General features: G+C 46.3%; 2 protein-coding genes across 2 annotated transcripts; one reads left to right on the top strand and one right to left on the bottom strand.

Annotated features, from left to right (window-relative positions):
* Nucleotides 1–576: 576 nt before the first annotated feature.
* LOC131101577 (triosephosphate isomerase) lies at nt 577–4,295 on the top strand. The gene is made up of 7 exons (XM_078792110.1): nt 577–823; nt 1,077–1,200; nt 1,276–1,375; nt 1,506–1,623; nt 1,858–1,943; nt 2,888–2,975; nt 3,046–4,295. The coding sequence occupies exons 1-7, from the start codon at nt 715–717 to the stop codon at nt 3,162–3,164; spliced, it is 744 nt and encodes a 247-aa protein (XP_078648236.1). The 5' UTR covers nt 577–714; the 3' UTR covers nt 3,165–4,295.
* A 90-nt stretch (nt 4,296–4,385) lies between these two features.
* Nucleotides 4,386–11,265, bottom strand: eno2 (enolase 2). The gene is made up of 13 exons (XM_058046848.2): nt 11,144–11,265; nt 8,082–8,167; nt 7,891–7,986; nt 6,499–6,557; nt 6,353–6,422; nt 6,128–6,261; nt 5,960–6,051; nt 5,756–5,886; nt 5,483–5,680; nt 5,189–5,390; nt 4,965–5,073; nt 4,840–4,898; nt 4,386–4,596 (listed from the first exon to the last, which is right to left on the bottom strand). Exons 2-13 carry the CDS (start codon nt 8,164–8,166, stop codon nt 4,527–4,529), a joined length of 1,305 nt encoding a protein of 434 aa, XP_057902831.2. The 5' UTR covers nt 8,167; nt 11,144–11,265; the 3' UTR covers nt 4,386–4,526.
* Between the last annotated feature and the right edge of the window lie 597 nt (nt 11,266–11,862).

The raw sequence follows: 11,862 nt of genomic DNA, 5'->3' as shown, positions 1-11,862 counted from the left end.
CCGGTAAATGTATACTTTTCTCCCTGTATACTTCCTCTTGCTGTGGCCGTTTGTTGGCATACCTAGTCGATTTTCGCACTCACATGTCGATCAACCAATAGGCGAACAGTTCAACCCAAGACACACTTAGGACCGCCCCCTCATTTGAATAGTTTTTCCTTCTGCATTTATATGAGGACCAAAACTGCCAAAATAATAAATAAATAAATAAATAAAAGTGAAAATAAAAACAAAAATGAAAAAAAAATCAAAAAATTAAATAAAAAAATTAAATATAAATGGAAATGAAAACAAAAATAAAAAAATATATAAATAAATGAATAAATAAATAAAAGCAAAAATAAATACAAAAATAAAAACAAGATTCAAAAATTAAAAAAAATATATTTTTGTTTTTATTTCCATTTATATTTATTTTTTTGTATTTGATTTTTTGATTTTTTTTCATTTTTGTTTTTATTTCCACTTTTATTTATTTATTTATTTATTATTATTTTGGCAGTTTTGGTCCTCCATACCACCCCTACTGGAGGATGGAATTGAAATGTGGTGCAGACCCTCTCTGGGCCTCTTGGAGGCAGTATGGCGCCGGTGGACATTCACTAACAAGAAGAAGTTGTCTTATTTTGAAAGGTCAGTCTCACAACCAGCCATCACAACCACCTCAGCTGTTCCTCCACTGATAGAGCCGGACATTAGCACTCATCGGCGGCCATGGCGCGGAGGTTCTTCGTGGGAGGGAACTGGAAGATGAACGGCGACAAGGAGAGCTTGGATGCGCTCATCGGCAGCTTGAACGCGGCCAGCCTGCACGACGACACCGGTAGGACAGCGCGGAGGGGGGGTAATGATAATTCACAGCTGATGATGAGACATTAGATCGGGTGACACGGCTGGGTCACGTGACGAGGATCACCGCATTAAGACAGCTGACGTCACAGGTTTAGCCTCTCTGGTCCTACACAATAAAAGTTCATTCATTTGTGATGATTTATCAAAAATATGTCAAAGTCAAAATAAAAAAACACATCAATACTCATTTTCATAAGAGCTTAAATTAAAAACTGACATTTCAGAGGTGGTGTGCGCGGCCCCGTCCATCTACCTGGACTTCTCTCGCTCCCGTCTGGACCCCCGAGTCGGCGTTGCGGCCCAGAACTGCTACAAGGTGGCCAAGGGAGCGTTTACAGGGGAGATCAGGTAACATCTTCGCCGGGTGATGCCTTCAGGTGCTTTGATGACTTCAAGAAATTCCATGTGCACTCTTTCCTCCAGCCCGGCCATGATCAAGGACTGCGGGGCCGACTGGGTGCTTCTGGGACACTCGGAGCGCCGCCATGTGTTTGGTGAAAGCGACGAGCTGATTGGCCAAAAGGTTCCTTCTTTCAAACGCAGCTTTTGTTCTTCCAAGTATTTCATAAACAACCTGATGTTCGATACAAGAACCTTCAAGAACGGAGCTAGAACATTCTGGTTCCGGTCCACATCTTCTCTTTGTGTTGCAGGTGGCTCATGTGCTGCAGAGCGACCTCGGCGTGATCGCCTGCATCGGGGAAACGCTGGAGGAGCGCGAGGGCGGCACCACAGAGGAAGTGGTGTATGCTCAGACGCAAGCCATCGCAGGTGACTTTTAGGCGTCGGTTAGAGTCCAGCTGGGGAAGGGCTGTCCAAAGGTTTTTCCAACAAAGGAAACAAAACGTATTACTCAGTGCTGACAGGATATTGCATGCAACTGCTAAATAACCCGCCATGGGGCCAAGGGAAGAGATACCGATGATGTGAACGTGACAGGCGTAAAATGTCTCCAGCAACTGACAGGAGAGACGCCATGTTTCATGTGTCGTGTTTGTGTTGCAGACAATGTGAACGACTGGGCCAAAGTGGTTCTGGCCTATGAACCCGTGTGGGCCATCGGCACGGGCAGGACAGCCTCACCTGAGCAGGTAATTAATATAATTTAGACCAGGGGTCTCAAACTCAATTTACTTGGGGGCCACTGAGCTAGGGTCTGGGTGAGACTGGGCCACATCAGGTTTTCCAAAAAAACACACACACAAAAAAACGCATTTATTAAAAACAGAAAAATATACTTTTTCAGTGCTTTGGTTCCGATTTTCTACAATAAAAGCTCTGATAAAACATTCCACTGTTCTCAAATATCTTAATTTTTATTTTTCTGCACAAAATAAGATGAAAAATAAACAAATCAAGAATAAAGAAAATCAATCAATCAGTAATAAATAACTATAATAATAATAATAAAACGGCAAATAATAAAAACTTAAGAAACCACATATAGTTGGTGGGTAGACAAATTATTTTTTTCAGATTAAAATGAACAAAGCATTATTAGAGCCCTGTAGACATGACAAAACACGACTATAGTCACATTTATACTCTTTTTATTTACAACATATTGCGCAACTGCAGGGTCTTGAGACACATGCTAACTCGCAAACTAGAGATCTAGCGACCTAAACGGTAGTTACGGAAGTTATTTTCTTTAAACTTAAATAGCCAAAAACGTACCACTTCCACATGGATAGGGAGGATAACTATTAACAGTTATTTAACCTTTAACATGAACATTAATCAAACGTAATAATTTTTTCTGGGTACATGATACCATACAGCATCCATATCAAACTTGCGCAGGCCGCACTAACATTCAACTTTCATATCAAGGCGGGGGCCTCAAACTAGTGTCCTGCGGGCCACATTTGGCCCGCGGGCCGCGTGTTTGAGACCCCTGATTTAGACTTTATAGCGAGGGCGTCCAAAGGCATATTCTATTCTTTATTTGATATGACACCAACGTACTGATGGAAGGACATGATCGATCCTTATTTTTCTTCAATTTCTCTTATTTTCTGGAAAAAATTCCCAGGCTCAGGAGGTCCACGAGAAGCTGAGGGCGTGGCTCAGAGCCAACGTGTCAGACGACGTGGCCGACGCGGTGCGCATCATCTACGGAGGTGAGCGGCTAAGGCGACTAGCCGTGTTAGCTCAGCGCCCCCTCATCCTCCTCCTTACCTCTGGTGGCAGGGTCTGTCACGGGAGCCAACTGCAGGGAGCTGGCGTCTCAGGAGGACGTGGATGGCTTCCTGGTGGGCGGAGCCTCACTCAAGCCGGAGTTTGTCGACATCATCAACGCATGCGCTTGAGGGGAAGCCAAACCAGCACAGACCTCCGCTGAGATTCAAGTCAAGGGGGGCTTTTTTTCTTTTTTTATGTGAATAATATACTATTATGAGTATTAAAGTATTAACTTAGTATCTAAAGGAAATACGTTTTTCGGTTGTGGAAAAAGTTATGGGAGTAAAGTCAGAATTTGTTTTTCAAGAAACTTGAAATACTTGGAAAATCTGGAAAAAAACAGTTGTAATTTTACAAGAATGAAGTCAAAATATTCATAAAAGCTGTACGTTTAGTAGCATAGAGTTGAGATATTACATATCAAATATTTGTTTCAGGTGTAGTGTGAGAAACAAAACCAAATGAAACTGGTTTGTGGAGAACTGAATTGGAGAAAAAGTTGTAATATAAAAAGTTGTACATAATGTCAAAATTCATTCATTTTCTACCACTTATCCTCATGAGGGTCGCGGGGATGCTGGAGCCTATCCCAGCTGTCTTCGGGCGAGAGGCGGGGTACACCCTGGACTGGTGGCCAGCCAATCACAGGGCACATATAGACAAACAACCATTCACACTCACATTCATACCTATGGACAATTTGGAGTGGCCAATTAACCTAGCATGTTTTTGGAATGTGGGAGGAAACCGGAGTACCCGGAGAAAACCCACGCATGCACGGGGAGAACATGCAAACTCCACACAGAGATGGCCAAAGGTGGAATTGAACCCTGGTCTACTAGCTGTGAGGTCTGTGCACTAACCACACGACTACCGTGCAGCTCCTGAAATGTACATTATACTTCATAATATAATTTTTATGCCTATATCACAATGGCTGAAATGCCATTTTTATGTCTTGAAATATATCAAACTACCCCGCCTCTCGCCCGAAGACAGCTGGGATAGGCTCCAGCACCCCCGCGACCCTCGTGAAGATAAGCGGTAGAAAATGAATGAATGAAATATATCAAACTTCTTTTTCAAATTTGAAATTGCAAACTGTTTATTTGACACATTTTCATTGATACACTTTCTTAGTTTTCTTTGAAATTCTTCTTTAAAATCTCTTGTGGGACATTCAGCACAAAGCAAAAGGACAAAGTGGTGTATTGATGAGGAAGAGGAGGAGAAAGTAAAGAGGAAGAGTGTGAATGTTGGCTTCCTGGTCTTGTCCACGTCTTTTAAGAAGCATCTTTTTCAATTGAACTAATAATAACAGTGCATGTCTGGCTTTTCAACTCAACCTGTGTGTGTGTGTGTGTGTGTGTGTGTGTGTGCGCGTGCATACAGGTCATGAGTCCAGTGCATATTCTTTTTTTTTTTTTTGCATGTGTGATTTCCTCATTCGACCATGGCTCGGTCTGCGTGTGTGTGTGTGTGAGTCCCTCTCACAGGGCGCTAGGGTTCCTAAAGTTGTGTCCTGCAAAGCGAGCCTGGTCTCCCAGCTCCTCCTCGATCCTGCAGACAAGACAAGTGAGAACTGTGGTGCGTTTGTCCAAACAGCACACGGATTAGCAATTTAGCAGCGGCTAAGTCTCTGCTAACTCCTCCTGTCCTGCACAATGGGATTACTTCCTCTTTTTTGCTGACGCTGACTGTGTCTCAAGTGGAGTACTTCCTCGTACGAGTACTTTTTGCGATTACAGCCACGTCTCAAACGTGTTTGTTGAAAGGCGCAGATGTTAGCAAGCGCACACTGACCTCATGAGCTGGTTGTACTTGGCCAGCCTTTCAGACCTGCAGGGGGCGCCGGTCTTGATCTGCAAGACAGAGAGGTTAAAGCGCTCCTCCGTGGTGGTGGTGGTCTACGTGTGTGTACTCCCTACCTGGCCAGTGCACAGTCCCACCACCAGGTCGGCGATGAACGTGTCTTCCGTCTCTCCCGAGCGATGGCTGACCATGACGCCCCAGCCGTTGGCCTGAGCCAGCTTACACCTAACAGGAAGGATGTGACATCAGTAGTGACCTTGACCTTTCTTCTTGTTTTGTCGCCGTGGCCCTCGTCACTGGTCCAGTTGAGTCCACATCCTATACATTCAGGCGTACGTACGCTTGTATGGCCTCGGTGACGGAGCCGATCTGGTTGACCTTGAGCAGCAGGCAGTTGCAGGCACGCTCCTCGGCCGCTTTCTCTATCCTCTTGGGGTTGGTCACCGTCAAGTCGTCGCCGACCACCTGGATGCCCACTTGGGCTGTCAGACGGGACCAGGCCTCCCAGTCGTCCTGGTCAAAGGGGTCCTCGATGGACACCACTGGTGGAGGAGACACAGGGGACACGGGGGACACATCCCATCAGTGCCAGAAGGTTTTGGCCACAAAGCGAAGGCTGGAGGTCATGACCCACCTGGGTAGTTGTTAACGAAGCCCTGGTAGATGTCGGCCAGCTCCTCAGCGCTGATGTGTCGCTCCGCGTCTGGTGGGGACTTGAAATCCAGGTCGTACTTCCCCTCCCGGTAGAACTCGGATGCGGCCACGTCCATGCCGACCACCACTTTGTCACTGAAGCCCGCCTTCTCGATGGCCGTCTGCAGAAGGTCCAGAGCTGAGCACGGAGGGAAGACGGTGAGACACAGGGACCAACCACCTTGCTGGTTGCTTTTGGAGTCCTCGATCTTACCCTCGCTGTTTTCCAGGATATTTGGGGCAAACCCCCCCTCATCGCCCACGTTGGTGGCGTCCTGGCCGTACTTCTCCTGGATCACACCCTTCAGCGTGTGGTAGAGCTCAGAGCCTATCCTCAACGCCTCCCTTTCCACGCCGCCAAAGACGGACAGTGAGTGGAAACAGATACAAGATATTCAAATTCTTTCTGAGTTCTTACTTGAAGGACTCGGCACCGACGGGGAGGACCATGAACTCCTGCATAGCGAGCTTGTTTCCGGCGTGAGAACCCCCGTTGATCACGTTGAAGGCCTGCAGACACACGGTCGGGCTGTGAATTGGCAGTGAAAGCGCAGAAGACAGAAGAAGAACGCTGCAAGACCCTCACCGGAACCGGCAGCACCAGCTCGGTGTTTCCTGCCAGGTCGGCTATGTGGCGGTACAGGGGGACGTCCTTCTCGGCGGCGCCGGCCTTGCATACGGCCAGAGACACGCCCAGGATGGCGTTGGCCCCAAACTGAGCTGTTGGCAGGTCACATGACAGGAAGTCTTTTAGCAAAGCCGTCTTCTCTCCACGTCTTTTGGCATAAACCCGTGACATCACGTGACTCACATTTGTTTTCCGTGCCGTCCATCTCGATCATCATGTTGTCCAGCTGCTCCTGTTCCACCACGCTGATGCCCTGCGTACACCTTCACGTTAGCATGCCGCTTTTTTAATACAGACGTGTTGCTAATCCAACAGTAAATAACACTGACTGAGGCTAGCAGTGCAGGACCCAGCGTGTCATTGATGTGTCCCACAGCCTTTAAAACACCTGTAGGGCACACAGAGGAAAATATCATTAGAACTCAGGCAAGACGTTGTAGTCGTGGACCCACGTTCCTGCTCGTGGGGGGGGGGGGGGGGGGGGGGGGATCCAAAACCACTGCTTTACTAAAGATAACACTACAGGAAATACAGGCGGTCAAGTGGTTACCTCACAGCTAGTTCAATTCCACCCTCGGCCATCTCTGTATGGAGTTTGCATGTTCTCCCCGTGCATGCCTGGGTTTTCTCCGGGTACTCCGGTTTCCTCCCACATTCCAAAAACATGCTAGGTTAATTGGCCACTCCAAATTGTCAAATTGTTATTATTACTATTATTATTATTATTATTATTATGATTATTACTAGGCTAGTATTAGCCTGCTTAATGTCTTGCTTATTAGCCTGCTTTTGACCTATTATATGAAATTTGTCAGAGATGTTTTTGGTAAAATTTAAAATCTATAAAAAAAATTAAAAAATCTATAAAAAATATGCCACCCTCAGCCATCTCTGTGTGGAGTTTGCATGTTCTCCTCGTGCATGTGTGGGTTTTCCCCAGGTACTCCGGTTTCCTCCCACATTCCAAAAACATGCTAGGTTAATTGGCGACTCCAAATTGTCCATAGGTATGAATGTGAGTGTGAATGGTTGTTTGTCTATATGTGCCCTGTGATTGGCTGGTCACCAGTCCAGGGTGGACCCCGCCTCTCTCCCAAAGACAGCTGGGATAGGCTCCAGCACCCCCGGGACCCTCGTGAGGATAAGCGGTAGAAAATGGACGAATGAATGCTCCTTGGTGGCCTCGAATACCATGCTAGGCTGAGTCTTTCCATATCGTGTAAATCTGCATGCTTCTCTTGGCTGAAAAGCTCGTATTTGGCAGCCTCCTCCCTGATTGGTTGAGGGTTGGCTCCAGCTCAGAGGATACATAGAGACATTCATTCAATTTATACCGCTTTTCCTCACGAGGGTCACAGGGGTGCTGGAGCCTATCCCAGCTGTTTTCGGGCGAGAGGCGGGGTACACCCTGGACTGGTGGCCAGCCAATCACAGGGCACATATAGACAAACAACCATTCACACTCATGCCTATGAATGGCCAATTAACCTAGCATGTTTTTGGGAGGAAACCGGGGTACCCGGAGAAAACCCACGCATGCACAGGGAGAACATGCAAACTCCACACAGCGATGGCTGAGGGTGGAATTGAACCCTGGTCTCCTAGCTGTGAGGTCTGCGCGCTAACCACTCGACCACCGTGCCGCCCTCGCATAGATACATAGTCCTCTCAAATGGACATGTTGCAGTTACATAATGACCCTTTGAACAACACCCACTGACCTTTGCCCTTGTAACGGCTCTTGTCTCCGTCTCGGAGTTCTAGCGCCTCGTAGATGCCGGTTGACGCTCCGCTGGGCACCGCCGCCCGAAAAAGACCTGAGCGAGGAGGGAAGGAAAGTCGAGTGTGTTCTCACATTAGCCATCATGTATAAAACCTTAATCTATAAATGTCACATGAACGGGGGTGTCACCTTTCTCTGTGCGGAGGTCCACTTCCACTGTGGGGTTCCCTCGGGAGTCCAGGATCTCCCTGGCGACGATGCTGACAATCGACATCCTGGTGGTGGGGAGGAGGAGAGAAGTGTCTCAACGCTGAATACACAACCAATCTGTCTTGCTATGATTGATTCATTTTTTTCCAAGCCAATGCCGTAGAGGTTCCTCGACTCCACTTCCTGTTTACCGCTGCCTCCTGTTTCCCAGGAGGGACTCTTTGGAAAATGGAGCTGTGCTAATGCAGGAAACATTCCTCTGAAGAGATGCACTAGCAATGTTCTGGAAGGTTCCAGTGGTGTCACTTGGTATGTCATGTGTGTGTGTGTGTGTGTGTGTGTGGTTTGTGTGTTGGTTGCTGGTCCTTGTCTCATGTTGTCGTGTTTTTGTAGTTTTGTAGTCTTTTTTTGTGTGCCTTTTTTTGTGTGCCGGTTTGAGGCCGCGCCGTGCAGCACTGCAGACCTTTGCTCCCTGTGAGTATGGAAGACGAACATCGGACGATGCGAAAATACGGCGTAGTAGCGATGACGTTGCTAATGTTAGCCACCAACCATCCAGAGTGACAAAAAGGAAGTAAGCCAAAAGTAAAACAGCAATAAATAATTTTTAAAAAACAGTGAACAAACATTACTTTTAAGAAAAGTACAATGAAACATTTTACTGCAATCTGCTAATAGAATTTGTACTACGCTACATTCTTCTGCACTCCGTGTGTATGCTGGCAGCCCCGCCTCCACCCACTCATGTCAGCCCACAGGACTGCTTTTTTCCTCAATGAGACTTCTAGTCACGTTTTGTTCTTGTGACACCCCTAAAAAAAGTAAAATGTCCCAAATTCGGGTGTTAACTTGAAATTTTTGTTATTTTTTGTGTTTTCACACGTGTTTAGTTAATATTGTTACATTGTTTATACCAGCGGCAACAGTAGGCCTATTTTGGGGGGGGGGGGCTTCAGACCCCCTAAAATGTTCTTAAGTCCCCTAAATATTTTGATATTTTTTATTCATTCATTAATTTTCTACTGCCTATCCTCACGAGGGTCGCGGGGGTGCTGGAGCCTATCCCAGCTGTCTTCAGGCGAGAGGTGGGGTACACCCTGGACTGGTGGCCAGCCAATCACAGGGCACATATAGACAAACAACCATTCACACTCACATTCATACCTATGGACAATTTGGAGTCATATTTTTTATTGATTTTTTAATTTTTTTTATTGATTTTAAATTTTTTACCAAAAACATATCTGACAAATTTCATATAATAGGGCAAAAGCAGACTAATAAGCAAGACATTAAGCAGGCTAATACTAGCCTAGTAATAATCAGAAGAAGAATAATGATGATAGTAATAAAAATAGGCTAATGAATAATATAATAATGATTATGATATAATTGATCACTGTCCAGTGGACAGAATGGTTGCAGAGCTTGACCAGCGGTTTTGCAGTGTAGATTGTGTGTACTTAAATTATGTAATTTAAGTATTACATACGTAAATTTAATGGTGGCCTAAAACAATTGAGTATCTCTACTAAATCTGTCCAAAAGTGGGAAATTTATATCCCGGTTCTTGTTTTTTGGATTTCCTAATGTCTACTACATTCATTCAAATCATGTGCATCTCCAGGGGGTTAAGCCCCCCCCCCCCTTCCTCAGAAACTAGTGACGCCCCTGGTTTATACATTTATGTTGTTTACAAACTTGTTCTATTCAAATTATTGCAGGTGCCTGTGTTTTATCCTGATTATAGTAATGATTAACACATTAAAGGAAAGAAATTATCAACGTGTCGGTATTCGTATCGGCAATACTAGGCCATGGTCGATATCAGCAATCACAGTATCCCCCGTATCTCACGCAAGGCCCGTGTTACGTAAGCAGTATCGCGGCACCATCGGCCCGGCAGGAGGGAGGGAGGGACCCTGAACGCACCACGCCACACCTTCCACAGACTGCAGTGCTCAGCACAAACGACAAGCGCCAGCGAGTGATGACGACACGACAGAGGAGGCTGCGGTGCAATGCATCCTGGGTAAATGAAGGCGAGCATTCCGACACAAACACGCCGTTCTGGCGTCTTGGCCGAACTCTTTTAAAAGCCTTTTTCTTTTGAAAGGGACATTTTGCAGGGAGAATGCTGATATGTGAATGGGGAGGCGTTCATGTGTGTGGTGACACAGGAAGGCGGATTAAGACATAAATATGTAAATATAAAGCAAAGGGAGAGCAGTGGAGGAGAAAATGGAGAAGCCGGCCGATAGATATAAATATAAATAATTAAATATGCTTGTTGGGTAGCTGGCAATAGAATAGAACACACGTGATGATGATGTGTTTACGGCACATTCTCTCTTCACGGGAAGGAAGGAATGATCCATTAAATATTGGATAATAGATTCTGTTTGTTTTATTGGCATATTTCTGATTAATGTGTTGATTGTTTGAACAGCACAGTGAAAGCAGGTCACCCCCCCACCCCCATCACACACACACACACACACAGGGTGATGCTTTCACTGCACCTACAGGCTGCAGCCAAATCTAATCTGACGCATTTAAAGGACCCACTGTTCCTACCAAGACACTTAAACACACACACACACACCTGACAGCCATTTTACATGCATGCACTTCAGCAAGACCACACACACACACAAAAACACACACTGGTCTGTTTACTGTGTGACACACACACAATCGTTTTCCATCTAATCTATAGCAATGTGTGTGAAACACACACACACACTTGTCATAACCATAACTGAGTGTTTGCACAAAAAATGACTCACACATAACAGCTATGCTGCCAAAACACTAAACACACACACAGACACACGTATTGCTGCAGCCAAGATGTACAACACACACACACAATAATAGTAGTGTAGCTAGAGTGTATAACAACACACACTACCTTTCCAAAATCAGCATTCAGTAAAAGCACTGAACACACAATCCAGAAAAGTATGTCAAATTTCTGATATCACACACACACACACATTAACATGCATGCAAAAAGAAACACGGATGAGCATCTTTACCTGCCGTGTGCGTCGTGCCTGTCTTGGCGACTGGGAGGGTTTCTGGAGCGCCAGAAGAACCAGCCTGGGAGGAAAACAGGAGGGGAGGAGGGGGTGGTTTGGTGGGGGGCGGGGGGGTGGCGGGGCCTGGGGATTGGGGGGGAGGGGAGATGAGTCAGAGGAGATGGAGAGAGGAGGAAGAGGAGGATGCAGGGATGTGATGATGGAGGGATACGGTCGAGGTGCGGAGGAGGTAAAAATAGATGGTGGGTGAGGGGTGGGATTAGCTTTGGAGGCGGTGGGGTGGGGGGGGTCCTTTCTCCGGCGCACCGCAGTGGGGTTCGGTCCATTTGGGTTACATAATCCTTCCTCCAGCAAATGAGACACTTCCGAGCATCCGTGAAAAGAATAGAGGTCACTAATAACATGGTCGGCGTGTGTGTGTGTGTTGTCCTCCAGGTGAAGCTAAGCAGTCAGCATCTTCATGCTGACCTTTAACCCCAGCTGAGAGGCCATTTTGTAAGCATTTATATATGATTTGCAATGCAACAATGTGCGTGTGTGTGTGTTAGAAGGCGAGAACATGCACATTCTCTCTCGCACACACACACACACGCGTACATGTGCAGCCTCCCACTGCAGGAACGTGGTGGCTGTACAAACACAGACTGATGATGTTCTCGTCTGCTGGAGGCTGACAGCGATAGGCTCTGACAGCACAGAAGAGTATGTGTGTGTGT

The sequence above is a fragment of the Doryrhamphus excisus genome, linkage group LG7 (genome assembly GCF_037039965.1).
Source record: "Doryrhamphus excisus strain RoL-2023G ecotype Guam linkage group LG7, RoL_Dexc_Guam_v1.1, whole genome shotgun sequence".
In the NCBI taxonomy this organism is placed as follows: Eukaryota; Metazoa; Chordata; class Actinopteri; order Syngnathiformes; family Syngnathidae; genus Doryrhamphus; species Doryrhamphus excisus.
Note: the sequence above shows the minus strand (reverse complement) of the source record. Positions and strands in the feature narration are given on the sequence as shown.